Source organism: Ascidia mentula, chromosome 5 (genome assembly GCF_947561715.1).
Source record: "Ascidia mentula chromosome 5, kaAscMent1.1, whole genome shotgun sequence".
Classification (NCBI taxonomy): Eukaryota; Metazoa; Chordata; class Ascidiacea; order Phlebobranchia; family Ascidiidae; genus Ascidia; species Ascidia mentula.
The window spans coordinates 16,844,529-16,864,487 of record NC_138570.1 but is presented as its reverse complement, the minus strand read 5'-3'; the positions used below and the strand labels follow the sequence as shown (position 1 = coordinate 16,864,487).

Sequence of the window (19,959 nt, the reverse complement as noted above, 5' to 3'; positions counted from 1 at the left end):
TTCAATGCTATCTCTGGAGTTGAATCAAAGAACATTTAGTTTAAACAAATGTATTTTGCAATGTGCTGGTGCCATGGCCTCCACTATTGTTATCAATGTACTAGAGGAGATTACAGAATCGGATTTGTCCCACTTGAAGGTTTGAAAAAGTTTGTATGTTTAAAACATTCCACAGAATAAAAATTACAACTGGATTAATATATTGGTATATGACTTAATATTTATCCTTTAGTATTAAACTCATAATCTATATCATCTATATATCAAATCTATAATTTATCATAACCCCTTGTGCATATTTTTTGTATCTGTTCTGTTTTTTCTCAGGTGTTTGTGGATTATGCAAAGAAAAATTCGATGGTATGGATTCACTTCTATATTGCAGGTATAATTAACTTGAATATTTAAAACACATTGTATGTTATGTGATATGTACGATACATTCAATGGTATTTGAAACAAAATTATTTGTAATTCACAAGTTTTCTGGTTGCATTGTAATAAATCACTTATAAATGTTTCTTTTTGCAAGGAATTGGTTTTTGTCATCCATGAATACAAAGGCCCCAAATATGGACAAAATAATGACTATCTCAAAACAGTTTTCACAAAATATTCCACCTCAGAATATTCCTTTGATCCACTTTCTGTAGCATTTGATAGCTGTATGTGCTACACTCTGCCTTCAGTCAAAGATGTTACACACTCAAAAGGTTGGTTCTGTGGCGTATATTTATATGTAAAAATAAGCCATAATATTGGAAAGCTGCAGACAGGGTGTGTACACGCACTGTTTCGACCTGTAAGGTGAGATCCGTTTGGCCATGGTGTTTTTTTCACATATATTGCATTGGTGTTTTTGCCTATAGCACTATCGGTTACCAAGCAGATCCGTTTGGCCATAGTGCGCTCCACAGTGGTTCGTCGTCTCTATTGTTCGGTACTCAGTATCGGGTACCAAACAGATCGACGTTCACCGAAAGGTACCACAAAGTGGAAATTAGTGTGCCCGCTAGTGTAAAAGCTAGCACAGTGCCACTGTCAACAGCTACACTGATGAGACCTTACTGGTCAAAACAGTGTGTGTACACACCCTGTCTGCAGCTTTCCAATATTTCTATGTTCTGATCCAAAATAAAATTTTCATTATGCATGTATTTGCATTGTACACGTCCTGTTCTAAATGTTGTTCCACTATTTTTGTGCATTAACTTGCACTAAAATTTAATAAAAAGATTCAAAATATGTAAAACTATAGTTATAAATGGTATCATTTGCTTACAAATTGCATATTTGTAATTTGTGGTTTTGAAGATCTTCCTGTTGACTACATGAAGGTGGTCTGTCAGTTTGGTTACAAACACGTTTGTCCCGAGAACAGAAGAAAAAGCTTCGCACACTGGACAATGTCAGAAAGAAATGGAAAACAAACTTTTAGACGGATCGAGCGATACATGAAATCCATGAACGACGGAAACTATGATCTGGGAAGGCTTTATTTGGAGGTTGGTTTTCACTTGTTGTGTGGTAGTATGTGATCCTCTGTATTAATTGTACATTTCTTGATGCATATATTCTTTGGTTTAGTTTTTGCAATTTTTAATACATTTACTGCATGATTAGTTAATGTTTCTGTCTTAATCACGCAACTTACCTCTTTTCACTTCTGTTTGGATCCTGTTTTGATTTTTCTCCATTTCTGACATTATAAAGATTCCACCTCATAACTGATCCTATTCCAACTTTTGGTCGCTTAAGTACATTTACAACTGGTTTTGACGCAGGACACAGCCCGACATGAGTATTTACGTGCCATTGAGCTTCAAATTGAAGACTACATCAAAAGCATAACAGAAGTGTGTGTGTAAAGTTATTCTTTTACCTGTATTTAAGACATTTCATAATGGTCATTGTAAGATTGGCTTCAAAATGTTTGCCTAAAATGTGAAAAGAAATGTTGGAAAACTTGTGCAGCATTTTCTCTTTTACTGTGCATTATTGTATGTGGTCTTACATCATAACTAATGCTGCAGGGTATCAGGACCATGTCAGTTGACACATCATATGAAAACATTACCTCAAATGCTCAGGATTTTATCTTTAAAAAGTACGAAGATTTTATAAAAATACAAGACTTCAGACACCTGGGTTGGCATCAAAGTGGTATCAGTGCATTGGGAACATACACAAACAGTTACAAGATAATGTTTGAGGATGACTTTAAAAGAAAGCTGGTAAGTAACCAATAAACTTTATTTGATTGTAGTGTAATTTTTATATCTAAATAGTTTGGATTGTCACGTAATATTTTATTTAGGTTGCGCTAAAGCGTGTTACAAACAACTACAAACAGCTACAACGGAATGACGTGAAACTGAGCCATGTAAGCAATTACTGCTTGGAATGAGAAAAATGCTTCGTTTACGGATGGTTTTCTTTTACTAACATTTATGTGAAAAGTTTGTTAATGTTTGTTAAGGAATGAAATCTTTGTTACATCCTGATGGTTTTTAAGATTGTGAAGATGTGCTAATTATTTTTTAACTTTTTTATTTTGAAAGGTTTTAAAGCAAACGCAAAGCACTCATGACACACTACCAGTTGATGGAAGCAATACAGTAAGTTATAGGGATTGGGAAAAACTTTAAATATAAATAACTTGTTTAACTCTGTGTTCCCTAAAATTGATCAAATATTACCATAGATTATGGTAATGCAGTCACATCTCTTCAGACTAGATAGCTTTGCCACCCTAAATTTAATGTATATGGAAGACTAAAAGGCTGCTGCCTGAATGTTTATTAGTGTTTGATGACATCCTAATAATATTGATGACATCATTAGTCATACATGTGACACACCCTAGTTTAACATGATAGACCCGATATTAACAAAGTCATGTATTTTGGAAAAGAGGTGATTTTTGCTTGACTTGATTATTGCTCAGTTATACCTTTTTTATGTATATTTTCCCTAGTCCCATGGACAAAAGTCCAAAAAAAACAAAATTAGTAGTTAGAAAAGAGTCGTTCAATTATTGTCAGATCAACAAATGCTGAATTTCAATTTGACTTTGCAAGAAAAAAGAGATGCAATTATCAGTGAGATTGAAATTGCAAAAAAACAAGAGGTAATCATGATTGCCTGGAGTTATTCTGAATTTGATGTGCACCATTGTGCAAAAATATTGTGTTCTAATACATGGATTGTTTTAGAATGTAATGCACTGCTTACAATCGAATGCTGTTAGCAGCTACAGGGAAAGCATGGTGGTGAGTTTCCTTGTAATGTTGAATCAATCAATTTACTATATTTGTGGAAACTATTTGAAGTCTATTTTAAACTGAACAAAGGGTAATACAGAAAAAAAAATATTCTTCGTTGGTCAATTTGTTGTGACTATTAGTTCAGACATTTACATTTTGCTGTTCCATTGAACCTGTTTTGTTTGTGATTTAGGAAGCTCTATTTGCAATGGAAGAACCATTTGAAGAATGCCATAAGAAATGTTTGAAGTGTGGAAAAAGAATTCTCTCTTCGTCACAACTTTGGGCAAATGCAACGTTGAGGAAACTAGTGGAAAGTCAGTTTATTGAAAAGGCAGAGGAGGAAAAATCTTTTTACGGAAGTTATTTCAAAGTAATTGTTTTATTTTTTTTAAATACTTCACAAACACATTGTTAATCCTAATATCACTGTTATTTGTTTCATTTTCCAGTCATCATTTACATATTCACACCTCAAAGCGAAGATTTGTTTATATGTTAATATTTCTTACTAGGTGTAAAACTTAGTTTTTATTGTTTGTTCGTTAATTATTTACTGATGAAATGTACAATGATTTCGTAATTGATAGAACAACATAAGTGCATGACACTGAAATGTTGTCAACGAAAATCGTTTGCAAAAATTGTAGATCATTCTGAACAAACATAACATCAAGTGATTCAATCACATTTTCATACAAGGACAAGCAGAAGTCGATTTGTAATAATATTTCAAATGCACATTGTTTTAGATTTTGGAATTGGAGAACATCCAAAACTTTAAAGCCTTACATGGCCGTGCAGTGAGTCAAGCTTATCAACATCTGAAGTTAGGCAAGAAGTTACCGAAAGAAAATCTTGAGAGTCTGACCCCGTTCAAAGAAAAATACCTCGAGATGTTTGAACTTAATCAGGTAATTACAGCAAAATGGTTTAGGTTTTATATTCCACTGTTTCAACCCATTAGTGCTGCCATGGCAAGATTGTCCACACCATGTTGCACTGATAAGACTTGATAGGTTGAAACAATGGTCATCTGTATGCAGCTCACAAAATTCATATTATTGGTCCCCATGCTTATATATTTTATATGCGCAAAAGAGCCATGATATTTAATGAGAGCTGCAGACAGGTGTACACACTATTTCGACCTGTAAGGTCTCATCAGTGCAGCTGGCGACTGTGGCACAGGGCTACAGTTGTTTGGCCATAGTGTGCTTAATGTGGTTCGTCTATGGTCATTGGAACCTAGTTTGGTACTCAACATATCGAAGATTGACCGAAAGGTACCACAAAGTGGAAATCTGTGTACCTGTCTACCAGCTAGCCCTGTGCCACAGTCTGCACTGATGAGACCTTACAGGTCGAAACATACTGAACATCTGTCTGCAGCTCTCATTGCTTGTTTATCCTCTTTTTATTCTATGAATTGCAGTTCGTACTGGGATCTGTTAGTTGGCAGTATTTGAATAAGTATAATGTATAAAATACCTTTGTACAGAAGACAATATACATATTTGCATTAAATATATTCTTCAGCCTATTATCCCTGTCAGTATATCACAAAAGAAACAAGATTTATCTCATTGTGGGGTAGGATGAACTGTTGTGCTATTTGGGAGGCAAGCCCGGCGGGCCACATGGACTAACCTTGTGGACCATAGTTTGGTGACCCCTGGTGTGATGTCGCATCCCCCTAGTTAACCTTAACCTTTTCCTTTAGTTATCGTGTATCTGCAACATTAACTAGAGGATGTTGTGTCAATATCTGGGTTTTGTTGCAGATCTGCATCTTGTGTCTCTCTTGATTCCAGAGTGAACACACCAGCTATGATAAATTATCATTGAACATTTTACTTGATCTGTTACTCTTTTTGCAGGAACGCAAAGCAGCAGAAGCCAGGTTAAAGGTATTGGACCAAAAACTTGCTTCTAAGAAGGTAGAAAAATGTTTACTGTGAAAAAGAATTTTGCGGTCGGTTTTACTTTGTGTATTCAGTGCTTATTTTAACACACTTAGTTGATGTATTCGAATACCAACAATTTTGTAAAGATCTATGATTGGAAAACAAACATGTGATGCAACTTTATGCTGAAAGAAACGCTTTTGTCAATGCAGTAATTCTGCACACAACTGACAACAATTAAGTTAGATTATAATCAGTTTAACAAATCCATGACTTTAGGCTGTGGATGGTTTTGTTCCTCCGAGCGAGCTGACGTTTTCCATATACAAAATTTTTGACAACGGAAACTTCAGGCTTGTTAAGAAGGCGTGGAATGACATGCATGGAAATGTAACAGTGCAGTACATTAACATAGAGGACGGCATATGGACCGAACAACAGATGGAAACGTAAGTTTGAAAATATATTGACACGGTTTAGAGGTTTTATTCACATAAATGTTTTTCATGTAAAATTCAAACATGGATCTACAGTTGTTCACAAATCACATTAATTGAGCTGGTACGTTTGTTGTAGGTTGACGGAGGGCGTCTCACTATTCCGGTTGGCTAATCACGATCACGTGATCCGCGTACTCGGTCACACTCGCCAGGGAAACGAGTTCGGAGTTTTGTTCGAGTACGTGGACGGTATGAACACCCTCCCCTTCCTCCAATACACCAGAAAGGAGGATTTCTGGCTCCCCCCCTGGCCAACCTCCGACTCTGTGCTGATATCGCATCTGCCATTCACTTCCTCCTCTCCGATCCAATTTTTAGAGTCGGTGACGTCACGATTGATGACGTAGTGATCACGTGCAGCCTTCGTGCCAAACTGACGGGGTTTAAGATTGGTAAATTTATGGAAGGCAACGAAAGTCGTGGGAATGGTGCCGCGCCCCTTGCAAAGATAATCGCATCAATAATCCTCCGGGAGAAGTGGAGTGGCGATGAGGATTGGGATCGGATTGCGGAGGTGAGCATGGCGTGCGCAGAGACCCAGGAGGAGCGGAAGTTATGTTGGGCACTGGAGGATGAAATCCGACTCTGTCAAGGGGAAAGTCCCTCGGTCGCTGAAACACGAAAACGTCTCCTCGTGCGCTTGGAATCCTCTGATAACGGAGGTTTCACTTTTTCGGATGAGCGCACAACTAAGCTCCTAGAATACCTCCTGGATACCATGAGAGAGCTCGACTTTTCAGACAAAGATCCAGATAAAATTGATGACAATGATGTTCTTCCTATTCTTTAACCTGTGTGTTTTCGTGAGCAAATTTTTTTTTAGTTTACTCTGATATCGTCATTACTCCACAGCTGTCACATCCAAAACTGTTTTATTTATTTAGTTGAGATATGGGTCACATTCGTTTTTAAAATTTTCCCGTGGTTGGGTTTGCCTCCATTATATGTGTTTCCAATATAGCCCACATATGACGTATCCGAGATATAATCCATTACTGCATTTGGACGACTTTAAGACCTAAACTCTCTATTGTTTGTTCGAGATTAAATACGTTGATACTTAATTTTTGTTTGTGTTGTTCTGTGGTTTGCATTAAAACTATGTGAGTGTGAAGGATTGTTTGTTTTCACAAAAGAAACCCGATCTTGCTGACGGTATTTATGCAAACATGTTATTAATCACCGACACAAACCTCAGTCCCATTTATCAAATTTCTAACCGTTGTGTAGATAACGACTTCCCGGATTGCACTGAAAGCTTGACGAGCGGCAAGAAGTATGGATTGGTTCGTGGAAGGAATACGTTTAGTTTATTCAACATAACACAACCCCCGCTACAAACTTTATTAATTTGTAAAGAAGAATATATCGCAAATACAATATATGCAACATGAGTTGATTGAAATCTTCGAAAAACCTTTCCCTAATTTGCTTTCGTCACAGCAATATAGGTGGCATAAAACAGCAGCATCAAGCAAAGCAAACTGGCAGGGAAACGGTATGTACAGACTGAAGAGTTACGTGTGGTCAGGTACGGCAGTGTGTAGTTAATAGTACCTTTTCCGGCAAACTATGCGACATATGGCGAGTGTTGCGAAACTGAATAAAACTGTTGAAAAATGAATACGATACAAGTTGATTATCCTCTATGTTGCATCATTTCATAGTGTTGTGGGTCGACCTTAACGGCAGTCCGGTCAAGAAAGAAGAGTTTTCAGAGAAAGAAGAACTTACTGTTTGACCTTCTTCAGGGTTGAAAGGAATGTTGAATTTCTTTTTGCTTGAATTTGGCAGTGGCTGAGATGAATGGAATTCCCTAGGGATGGGATGATCTTTCAAAACAGATTTCTTTGGAGCAGTACGATTCCAACCAGGAATCTGATGCCGAATTTGATCTTCTGGAGGAGAGAGTAGGTGGACTCTCGGTTCCACAAAGGGTTGAAGCGGGCTTACACCACTCCTTAGCAATCGGTGGCAAGGAGATCAATTTTTTGGGAACTACCGGGAAGGAGACGTTGGTGGTTGCCACAGCGGCATAGGAGGGGTCATGTTGCACAGCACCGGTCATTGGGTTTCTTACATATTTTATTCGGGGTACCTTATAGTTCCCACGAATATCGGACCCAATAACAGCGAACAAAACAACAAATAAACAACGCGGAAGGAAAGACCTGGTGATAGTTAGTCTTTAAATAATTTTCCGCTAGTGGGCGCCGATAAAATAGCGAGGAAAAAAACAATACACATTCTACCTGTAGCACGCGTAGTGTGCGGACGTGCGTGAAATGGCAGAAAAGCCAAGTTACGCGCAAGTAGCATACAAAAGTCGGCCGAATGGAGAAGGCCAAACTGTCTAAGTTTGAAGGCGGAAGGCATTTTGAAAAGAGAAAATGTGTTAGAAACTCTTAATAATCTACAGTACTCAGTCAAAAAGCTTACTGGAATAGCTGAAATGAGGGGAAGCTCTTTTGACATCACCTGTACATCTAGAGAACATGTGCTCGACCTTTACGCAAAGCTTAGTACCCTTGAAGGGATAAAACACCTACGACTTTATGAAAGCGACAAAGTTAATGTCGCTGTAGGATGGGTTCCAATACCCTTTCCAAACCAGGCAATCGCAGAAGAGTTGACAAAAAAATATGGGAATGTTTCCAAGATGATACATCGTAAAGGAAGAGAAGGTTTGCTTTCAGGCATGCGTATCGCCACAATGAATGTATCCGACCTAGAAGATAACCCAATCCCAAGCTATATTAGAATTTTGGACTGCGAATTTTATGTTACCTACCATGGCCAGGTAGCAACCTGTAAATACTGCGGGGAAAAGGGTCACAAACAATTCGTTTGCCCAAAACGTAAATTGGATTTCCCTGAGCTTGCAAATGTTCAGCCATCAAAACGTGCAAACACATCAGAATTGAAGCAAAAGCAAGGTAACAAAAATCCCGGAGCACCAGGTGCAAGTCTGGAGCAACCTGATAAGAAAGCTGCGACTACAACTGATAAGAGCCCAAAGGGCGATAGTGCCAAAGTGCCAAACACTGTAGCTGATTACAACTTGACCGATGAGTTACAAGCCACGGAATCACCTCACGCAAGCACGCCCATCGATAAGCGGACCACCAGAAAACGACCAACAAGAAGCCCTGAAGACCTGCCTAAAAGCAAGTCAATTAGTCTTTGCGAAAGCGTAACTTCCTTGAACTGTCAAGAATGTAAAGAGGAAATCTTGGTTACCTCCAAATCTAAATCAACACGCTGCTGGGGATGCTCGAAAGAATGGACTGTGGCGGTACAATGTTGCAGAGATGAACTGTTCCTTGTGGAAGTGGGGAGTAAAGTCTGCAAATGTCCGACATGTCGAAGCACAATGCGGCTTATGCCATGTTGTCAGGACTTTCAACCAGAATTCCGAAAGGAGGAGGGCACCTTCGAATGTATCCAATGCGAAAGGTACTCTATCATATGTGTATGTAACGCGATGAATCGCGTCCCTAAGTCAACGATGAGCATTGAGTGTTGTAATGCTGTGTGTAAACATAAGATAATTAACTGTGACTGTGGCAAAGTATTTGCTCAGCTCATAAACCCTGGCGAACCCTTTCGTTGTCCGTGCGGCATGAAATTTGAGTGGGACATCGAGATTGGACTGAAAAAATATTAAATCATGTCATAATGGCGTCCCATATTGTTTCCTTTAATGTTCGGGGCCTAAACAAGGCTATTAAACGAAAATCGGTGTTTAACTTTTTGCGTCGCAAGTGTCACATTGCTTTTTTGCAAGAGACCCATTCCAGTCCTGACAACGCGAAGTTATGGCAACTAGAATGGGGCGGGGAAGCTATTTGGTCACATGGCAATACTAACAGCAGGGGAGTAGGAATCCTGTTCAACAAAGGCCTCTCTTATACGTTAAAAACACCGTATCCGATCGCGATGGCCGATTCATTTTGGCTGAAATAGAAATTAACTCCAAACCAATAACCCTAGCTAATGTTTACGCACCTAACAACGACTCCCCAGAATATTTCCACAACCTATTCGCAGAACTGTCAAACTTTTCTGGTGCGCCAGTTATAATGGGAGGGGATTTTAACCTAGCATTTGACCCAAGATAAAACCGGAAACGCCCATCACCCCAACAAACAAGCAAAGGAAACCTTACAAAACTACATGCAACACTCGAATTTTACCGACATTTTTCGACTTAAATTTCCCTCAACAAAAAAATTCTCCCGCACTCAGAAATCGCCATTGTCACTATCACGAATCGACTTTTTTCTTGTCGATCGCAGCTTAATTAGGGACGTAGTAAACATTGACATTGTCCCAGGAATTATGTCAGATCACAGTGTGCTAACCTTAGATGTTGCAATAAACCCATCTCCGAAAGGAAGGGGCTACTGGAAGCTAAATACTATGCATTTAAATGACGAAAAATACAGGGCAACAATCAGGAAAGTCATCAACAACTTCATTCTTGAAAACCCAGCAACAGACACAAATCCCCACACCAGATGGGACGCATTAAAAGCAGTAATTCGGGGTGAGTCGATCCGATTTGCGGCCGTACTAAAGCGCAAATTAGCCGTCAAACATAACGCCTTAGAGAAGCAAATTACGTCACTGGAAACTGAGATAACCAACCTACAAGGGGACGATAAACAGAAGCGAGTCGAAGCACTTTCAAAAGCCAAAGGAAACTTGGACACCCTTTTAGAGCGACAAACAAAAAGTGCTATTATTCGGAGTAGGGTACGTTGGGCAGAAGAAGGAGAAAAAAACACAAAATACTTCCTGAACTTAGAAAAACAACATGTCGCAAAAAAAAAAAATCTCTAGATTATTAATCAACGGGACTATATCCACTGACCATAAATTAATACTTAATAACCTAGCTGGCTTTTATACCCACCTGTATGAGAAACCTCCATGTTCGACTCCAAACACCCTGCTGACAAGTAACCTAGAAAAGCTCGCACTGCCAAAAATCACTTGCGAACAAGCGGAAAAACTGAATGAGGACACAACGGAAGCGGAATTTTTAAATGTGATTAAAACCATGCAAAAAAACAAATCGCCAGGCTTGGATGGCTTCACGGTTGAATTTTACAAGATATTTTGGGATGATATCAAACTGGTCTACCTAAATGCATGGAAGTTTACGGTTGAAACCGGTAAAATGTCCGCAAGCCAACCTGAAGGACTTATCACCCTAATTCCCAAACCAGGAAAAGACCTTTTACAGGCCCAAAATTATCGCCCAATAACCCTGCTAAACGTTGACTATGAGATCGCCGCGAAAGTGATTAACACAAGAATACGCGGTGTTATCGACGGTATCGTATCCAACGACCAAAACGGCTTTCTTCCACACCGATATATAGGAACAAATATCCGGTTGCTGTTCGACATGATTGACAGTACGGACCATTACCGCGTTCCTGGGGCAGTACTGTCTTTAGATATTTATAAAGCCTTTGAAACTTTAGGGTGGGAATTTATCTACGCAACTCTCTCTGCGTTCGGGTTCGGAGTCAGATTTGTCAATCTCATTAAATGCTTGTACCAAAATGCCTCTGCGAGAGTCACCAATAGCAACTTTCTCTCAGAATCTTTTGACATAGAACGTGGCGTCAGACAGGGAGACCCACTCTCCCCAACGTTATTCGTGCTCTGCATCGAATGCCTAGCAACTGCGCTTAGACAGGGTGATTTTGAAGGCATACGAACGACAAAGAATACAAAACATCCTTATTTGCGGATGATACACTCGTAAAATCGACCGAGCCTTATTTAAATTTATATGGGGCTCATCTTGGGAACGAATTAAAAGAGTCACCCTGTGTAAAAGTTTGGATAACGGCGGGGCGGGCATGATACATATTGAGAACTATATGTTGGCTCTAAAATTTAAAGCGCTCAGGGAATTATTTTGCGAGGAAACAAAAAATATAACGGGTCTTCAAACTCCATTCTTACACCCAAACAGATTGGAGACACTCTTAAACGCGACGGTCGGCCCATCAAGTACAATTTTGAGGAGCCTCATCCCATTGAGAACCCTCCGTTGTATCATAAACATTGCGAAATCAATCCTGAGCAAAAACCCCGACCACGCATGCAACAGACCTCTCCGGCTCAACAAAGCATTAAAAAAACGCAGTAAACCCTTCTATTTCGAAAAATTTATAGACGCGGGAGTAATGGCCCACAACGACCTACTAGACCACAATGGGGAATATTTGAAATATGATGCACTTACTACAAAATTTAGTCTTGACCCAAGTACAACAGATTTCACTAAGTTTCTCAAGCTTATAGCATGCATACCCGAGGAGTGGGACTATGGACCAGTGCCTTCACATAAAAAGCTAACAGACGTTTTAAAAAATATCTTGACACATTGCGAGAGCACAAAGGCTTTGTATTCGTGGCTTCAAACCGCCAATACAATTCAACCCAAAGCACAAGCTGTATGGGAATCCTTAGTCAATGACAGAGTACCTTGGAGGCAAATATATAAAAATATACCGCAAGCTACAGTGGAAACTAAATTAATAAGTTTTCAAATTAGGCTAAATGTCAGGGCCATTGTGACCAACAAAAAGTTAAAAGATCTGAAGTTTTTGAAACAGGTTCATGTGTCTTTTGCGAAAATGCCGAGGAAACGGTTTTACATTTATTTGTAAATTGCCCTATTGCAGCACATTACTGGGAAAATGTATGCAGTTGGCTCAGTGCTAAACTTCGTGTACCCTTGTATTTTTCTCGTGCGCATTTACTGTTCGGTAGACATGAAAATAACAATATTTTTAAATACTTTTTAAATTGCGCTCTTCTTTGTGCCAGATTTGTGATTTATCGATGTAAATGCGGTAAGAGGAAACCAACAATAACAGAATTTGTAAATATGTTGCAAAAACAAGATCTATAGAACTAAACATCGCCAGTGAAAAATACCGTAGCGAACCGAATTATTACAGAAGAAAGTGGTCCTACGCTGCTTGACGTGAAGCATATACCCAAATAACTTGACTCTCTTTTGCTGATTTCTCGCCATTGTGTTTAACCATTGTTTTTTGTCTTCTTGCCTAGCCTTTTCTTCAATTGTACGCCTTTAGCGTCCTTTTTCAATAAAAAAAAACAATACAAGTAAAAACACGTAAGGGAAAATATACCGACTCCTAGTGATTGATCTATCATTAAATTATTGCCCACGAGTTAGCGCAAATAAATGGAGAGCGAGAACAACAAATACAAACAACATTTTTTTCTTATTTTATTTATTTTTTTATTATTATTGAAAAAAGGACGCTAAAGGCGTACAATTGAAGAAAAGATTAAGTAAGAAGACAAAAAAGGCAACAAGGGTTAAACATAATGGCGAGAAATCAGCACAAGAAGTCAAGTTACATGGATATGCTTCACGTCAAGCAGCGTACGACCACTTTCTTTTGTAATAATTCGGTTCGGTATTTCTCACTGGCGATGTTTAATTCAATGGATCTTATTGTTTGCAACATATTTACAAATTCTGTTGTTGTTGTTGGTTGCCTCTTAGCGTATTTGCATCTATAAATTACAAATCGTGCACAAAGAAGAGCGCAGTTTAAAAAGCATTTAAAAATATTATTATTTTGATGTATTCCGAACAGTAAATGCAAAGGAGAAAAATAAAAGGGGACACGAAGTTTAGCACTGAGCCAACCGCATACATTTTCCCAGTAATGTGCTGCATTAGGGCAATTTACAAATAGATGTGAAAACAGTTTCCGCGGCATTTTCGCAAAAGACACATGAACCTGTTTCTGTAAACTTCATATCCTTTAACTTTTTGTTGGTCACAATGGCCATGAGATTTAGATTAATTTGAAAGCTTATTAGTTTAGTTTCCACTGTAGCTTGAGGTATATTTTTATATATTTGCCTCCAAGATACTCCAAAGTTGACCAAGGACTCCCATACAGCTTGTGCTTTGTGTTGAATCGTATTGCTATTTTGAAGCCAAAAATACAAAGCCTTTCTGCTCTCGCAATGTCTCAAGCAATGCAAACAACAATACAATAACAAACGCGTACGGGGAAAAACAGTGACATCTGGTGGTTATTTGGTGGTTAATGTACAGTCCCCAGGTGGGCGCTAATGTGGGGCGTTTTCCGGTTATTTTGGTCATGCCGTGAAAGGTCTCATACAGTAGGTTTATTGGTGGCATATTATTTTTGCTATATGTATATGTATGCCATATATGCTATACAGTCGGTTTCAGTGAGGATAAATAAAAAAAAACGATAACATCGCGTGGACAAATTCTGATGATGTGTCATCCGGGAGTGGGCGCTATTATGGGGTGTCGGTATTTCTCCGGTTGTTAAAGGCGTTGAAAACGTCGGTTTGGACCACCTCGAAAAAGGGGTTGTCCCTATTTCGCTGGATAGTTAGTTTTCAGCGTAAAGAGGTTTTGCGGGATGTTACCAAGTGCCAGGTTATGTCATTGATGAGACGTGTGTCGTGTTTAATTCTGTTTCTTTTTTTTCCAAATAGTGTGTGTTAGTGAGGTGTTTAATAGTGCTTCTAATGTTTATGACAAGTACTGAGGGGGTCGTTAGAAGAAAGAATAGCCAACTTACTCACCTTGGATTTGTGGAGCGAACACTTGTATTCCAGACTTGATCAAGACGATACAAAAGTTCCAATATTCCAGTAATCCAATGTACACAATAGCCCCATTTTAAAAAAAATCGTACACGAATGTGCGAAACTCCCCGTGTCGGACCGCAGTTCCCTAGTTTTCGAATTAATGGCGACGAGTTGAAATGTCGGGGATCCGCTTCACTGAACCGCATTTTATTGCTGTACTGATTTTTTTAGCGAGTGACCTGATGTGCAACGACTTACAATTTCCTTAGATCGTCGCTTGCGTCGTAACAAGTATATTACCAACACAGCAACGCACGACACCTCGATTAAGCACAAGGAAAAACAGTGGAAGGAGAAGCAAACGCAGTCAAGCGTGAGTTTTTTCTGCACAGAAGTGTTGGCAAAAATGTGTTTGAAAAAAGGCTGTCAAGTTGTCATTTTTAAGTATTGTGATAGTTACCAATGCCGTGAAATACAAATTTACTATACTTTTAATGTACAACAAAAATTCCCTGACTTTTTGAAACACACGGCCTGGCCGCGAAAAAATCGTTTGGCCGTAAGGCAGATATTTGGCCGAATTTGGCCGAATTTCACTTGGTACTATATAAATCCACAAAAGGCATTGCTGGTTTCAGGTTATCAACAGATTTGTGGACGATTGTGTTGTCATAAATATGCCTCCGAAAAATTGTTACGTCATAAACTAATCTTGACTGAGTTGGTGAAGAATTATGCTGCAATCGTAATGCTTTAGCAACATAACCGGTTTTGAAACCACTGATTAAGCATATAGATAACAGTGTTTTGAGCATACAATTTACGAATTTATTTCCGGCTATGTAGTCGTTTTTGTAGAAATCATTAGTGATGTGTTGCGCCGGATCCGGGTACCCGGACCCGGCCGGATATTGACCAATTTTCAATACCCGGACCCGGCCGGATAATACACTTAATTTTACCGGATAGTTGGGAAAGCATTTTTGTCCTAAAAGCGGACAAACATTTCGCAAATTACTCGTTTTTGGGACCCAGTCTGTTATACTCGCCGACGTAAGATTTTTCTGTTATTTGTTATTTAGGTTTTTCGTGACGTGTTATACCATATTAATAAATGCCCACGTTTGTTTGTTCCACTCATGACAGGCTAACCTTAACATAGCATTCTGTTTGGCAATCAAACATTTTTGCCATAATAAACGAATCGGCGTTAACAAACTGCCGGATCCAAAATATCCGGCCGGATTTGATTGACAACTATCCGGTTCCGGCCGGGCCGGATAATTTGGAACTGGGAACATCACTAGAAATCATCAAACTTATAACGTGATTTGGCCGTAAGAGAAAAAAAATATCAAAAACGTGATTTGGCCGAATTTTGGCCCTAAGAGAAAAAAAAATTGGCCGTCAAGTGTTTTGACCATCTGGCAGCCCTGTCGCAGAACGGTGTTCTTGGATCCAAAAATTAAGTTGTGGAAAGCAAAGATTCAAAATGGGATCTCTAAGGACATGCTTTGTAAGTATTTTGAAACCTTTTCGTGTGTTTTAACGTACATTAAATTTTATGAGCTTATTTTTTAAAAAAATTGGTGACATTGATAAAAATATACGGCCCAGGCTTTTTTTCAGCTATTAAGCAAACTGTTTTTGTAAATTTAGGTGTGAGACACCCAGGACATAGTAGCCATCAATTAGAATTTCACCTGACCCATAAACTTTTACCAAATGAAATTTGAAAATGTTTACTGATATTCTGCACAAAATTTCCAAATGCTTTAACATACGAAAAGTGTTTGCTATTCTGCACTTCATCTTCACGACAAAATTCATGCATGAAATTATTTAATCTGTTTTCTCCAGTTAACTTTTTTTTTTATAAAATGGACATGTGTTTATTTGAAGGGCGACAGTTGGTCCATCATCAGGATAATCCAAACAGACATTTGTGGACTCCTCATTATGCTCAGGCAGCATTCGATTATGCCGTTATAAAATTTGTTAATGTGGGATTTTTTGCACCCGATGAAATGTCAAAGAAATTCTTCTTTCTGGTGTATTTGGAGTACACGAAGCAGTAAGTCAAATATGGTGATGTTTAAACAATTTGGACAGGCAAAAGTTAAAGCAGTATGCTGTCAAACATATCAGTTCTCAACAGTGCAGCTTGGTGACTAGTGATGTTGTTGCACATCAAGCATCCATGTAAAAATATTCAATTATAATTCTTAACAATGTCTATGTTCAATTTTTTCGTGAGCATTTATGAAGAAGGAAAAGTTCTGTGTGTTGTTGCTAATTGTATTAATCGCCTTAGTATATTGTTGAGTCACACTTGTTTTTTATATCCTGTAGGGTCACATGGAATGCATGTTGCAGCCATAACTACTGGGCGATTACCTGGGTGATGTTGTAGCCATAACTTCGCGGATGAACCAGACAAAAATTTTATTACACCTGGTGCACAAATTGTTGCCATCAAGATTGTTGATTCCAGACTTGCTACCATGGAGACCAGGACTTTAATCAGAGGGGTCAGTTTGATATTTTGTTTATTGTAAAATGTGTAGCTTTTTGTGTTGTATTCTGTATTGTTAAAACAGCTGGAACAGATGGTTACTTTTTTCTGTGTACTTGTAATTTCATATATTAACATATATACATATTTGTGTTCCAGTTATTACAGGTTGTTCATCTGGGATGTGATCTTGCCAACCTTAGTTATGGTGAAGCGTGCCACTGGCCGGGGGCTGGGTAAGAAATATGTCACCTATCACTTACATGTCATTGAATTTGTCATGTGTGTTTTTCAGTTTTAGGAAGCTCTCTTTGCAATGGAAGAACCATTTGAAGGATTCATAAAAAATGTTTGAAGTGTGGAAAAAGAATTCTCTCTTCGTCACAACTTTGGGCAAATGCAACGTTGAGGAAACAAATGGAAAGTCAGTTTAAATACTGAAGACTTCAGCCTATTATCCACGTCAGTATATAACAAAAGAAACACGATTTATCTCATAGTGGGGTAGGATGAACTGTTGTGCTATTTTGGGGGCTAGACTGGTGGGCCCCATGGACTAGCCTTGTGGACCATAGTTTGGTGACCTCTGGTGAGTCACATGCCCTTAGTACACCTTAACCTTTTCCTTTAGTTATCGTGTATCTGCAACATTAACTAGAGGATGTCATGTCAATGTCTGGGTTTTGTTGCAGATCTGCATCTTGTGTCTCTTGATTCCAGAGTGTACACACCAGCTATGATAAATTATCATTGAACATTTTACTTGATCTGTTACTCTTTTTGCAGGAACTCAAAGCAGCAGAAGCCAGGTTAAAGATATTGGACCAAAAACTTGCTTCTAAGAAGGTAGAAAAATGTTTATTGTAAAAAAGAATTTTGCGGTCGTTTTTTTTTAATGTGTTGCGAGATCCATGATTGGAAACAAACGTGTGATGCAATTTTATGCTAAAAGAAACGCTTTTGTCAATGCAGTAATTCTGCACAACTCTGACTGTTTAAGACAACCATTAAGTTAGATTATGATCAGTTTAACAAATCCATTACTTTAGGCTGTGGGTTGTTTTGTTCCTCCGAGCGAACTGACATTTTCCATGGACAAAATTATTGACAACGGAAACTTCAGGCTTGTTCAGAAGGCGTGGAATGACATGCATGGAAATGTAACAGTGCAGTACATTAACATAGAGGACGAAATATCAACCGAACAACAGATGGAAACGTAAGTTTGAAAATATATTGACACGGTTTAGAGGTTTTATTCACATAAATGTTTTTCATGTAAAATTCAAACATGGATCTACAGTTATTCACAAATCTCATTAATTGAGCTGGTACGTTTGTTGCAGGTTGACGGAGGGCGTCTCACTATCCCGGTTGGCTAATCACGATCACGTGATCCGCGTACTCGGTCACACTCGCCAGCGAAACGAGTTCGGAGTTTGGTTCGAGTACGTGGACGGTATGAACACCCTCCCCTTCCTCCAATACACCAGGAAGAAGGATTTCTGGCTCCCTCCCCTGGCCAACGTCCGACTCTGTGCCGATATCGCATCTGCCATTCACTTCCTCCACTCCGATCCAATCTTTAGAGTCGGTGACGTCACGATTGATGACGTGCAGCCTACGTGCCAAAGTGACGGGGTTTAAGATTGGTAAAGTAATAGACGGCAACGAAAGTCGTGGGAATGCTGCCGGATTCCTTGCAAAGATAATCGCATCTATAATCCTTCCTATTCTTTCACCTGTGTGTTTTCGTGAGCATTTTTTTTTAGTTTACTCTGATATCGTCATTACTCCACAGCTATCACATCCGAAACTGTTCCATTTATTTAGTTGAGATATGGGTCATATTTGTGTTTTAAAGTTTCCAGTGGTTGGGTATGCCTCCATTTTATGTGTTTCCAAAATAGCCCACATATGACGTATCCGAGATATAATCCATTACTGCACTGGGACGACTTTTCAGACCTAAACTCTCTATTGTTTGTTCGGCATTGAATGCGTTGACACTTTATTTTTGTTTATATAGTGCTGTTGTTTTCAGTAAAAATATGTGAGTGTGAAGGATTGTTTGTTTTCACAAAAGAAAACCTGATCTTGCTGACTGTATTTATGCATACATGTTGTTAATCACAGGCACAAACCTCAGTCCCATTTATCAAATTTGTATAGATAACGACTTTTCGGATTGCACTGAAAGCTTGATGAGCGTCAAAAAGTATGGATTGGTTCGTGGAAGGGATAGGTTTAATATATATATCACAAATACAATATATACAATGTTAGTTGCTTGAAATCTTCGGAAAACCTTCCCCTCATTTGGTTTCGTCACAGCAATATAGGAGGAAATAAAACAGCAGCATCAAGCAAAGCACACTGGCAGGGAAACGGTATGTACAGACTGAACAGTTACGTGTGGTCAGGTACGGCAGTGTGTGGTTAATGTTTACAGCACAAGCCTTGTCCACGTTAAATTTTGCCCTTGTCAGTTGTTGCGAAAAGCAGGATGTTTTTACGGTGTTTGTGCGATGCCAGAACACAAACCCAAAATTTTGGAAAAATATTTCAAACACAATGGAAACGCAGTCACAACCAAACTATGCGACATATGGCGAGTGTTGCGAAAATGAATAAAACTGTTGAAAAATGAATACGATACAAGTTGATTATCCTCTATGTTGCATCACTTCAGAGTGTTGTGGGTCGACCTTAATGGCAATCGAGTCGTCTTGTTCTTGGCAGAATTTTTCCTTTTTTTGAGACGATTCTATGAAGAATGGATAACAGTAAAGTCCCGGTTGTAAACCTTTACTACATAACAAATAACCTTTTCTTTAACTTTTCTAATCAGCGAGAAATCAATATCAAAATTTAGTTTTCGCTTTAATTTAATCAAATTAAAACTGCGCTTTTTGGGTGAATAAACAAATGGAGTTATTTTGTCACAACGGTTGCGCTGACGCGAGAAATTTCACAATGGCGCTAAATAGTCGTGTCAAAGTCTTGCGGTATGCGTATGCCCCATTTACATGTTTCGGTTGTATTTGCAACGGTAGATGTCGTCGTCGGACGGGAAGAGTATGTGGCAGCACTTAGAGTACTGCTTTTAGGGTGAAAGACTCTTCTTC

The 19,959-nt window shown here is 38.8% G+C and overlaps 1 protein-coding gene across 4 annotated transcripts; it reads left to right on the top strand.

The window, feature by feature from the left end:
• Position 1: 1 nt before the first annotated feature.
• Positions 2 to 18,804, top strand: LOC145902038 (uncharacterized). 4 transcript variants are annotated; one of them, XM_082989878.1, is made up of 14 exons: positions 2 to 139; positions 328 to 385; positions 533 to 713; positions 1,315 to 1,505; positions 1,785 to 1,856; positions 2,034 to 2,234; positions 2,318 to 2,383; positions 2,562 to 2,618; positions 3,216 to 3,272; positions 3,460 to 3,639; positions 4,019 to 4,180; positions 17,618 to 17,677; positions 17,881 to 18,050; positions 18,178 to 18,804. In XM_082989878.1, exons 2-14 carry the CDS (start codon positions 341 to 343, stop codon positions 18,476 to 18,478), a joined length of 1,743 nt encoding a protein of 580 aa, XP_082846004.1. In that variant the 5' UTR covers positions 2 to 139; positions 328 to 340; the 3' UTR covers positions 18,479 to 18,804. The 4 variants fall into 4 exon arrangements, with proteins under 4 accessions (XP_082846004.1, XP_082846005.1, XP_082846007.1 ...); XM_082989879.1 differs by lacking the exons at positions 17,618 to 17,677; positions 17,881 to 18,050; positions 18,178 to 18,804 and adding exons at positions 5,147 to 5,206; positions 5,453 to 5,622; positions 5,750 to 6,033; XM_082989881.1 differs by lacking the exons at positions 3,216 to 3,272; positions 3,460 to 3,639.
• The last annotated feature ends 1,155 nt before the right edge of the window (positions 18,805 to 19,959 follow it).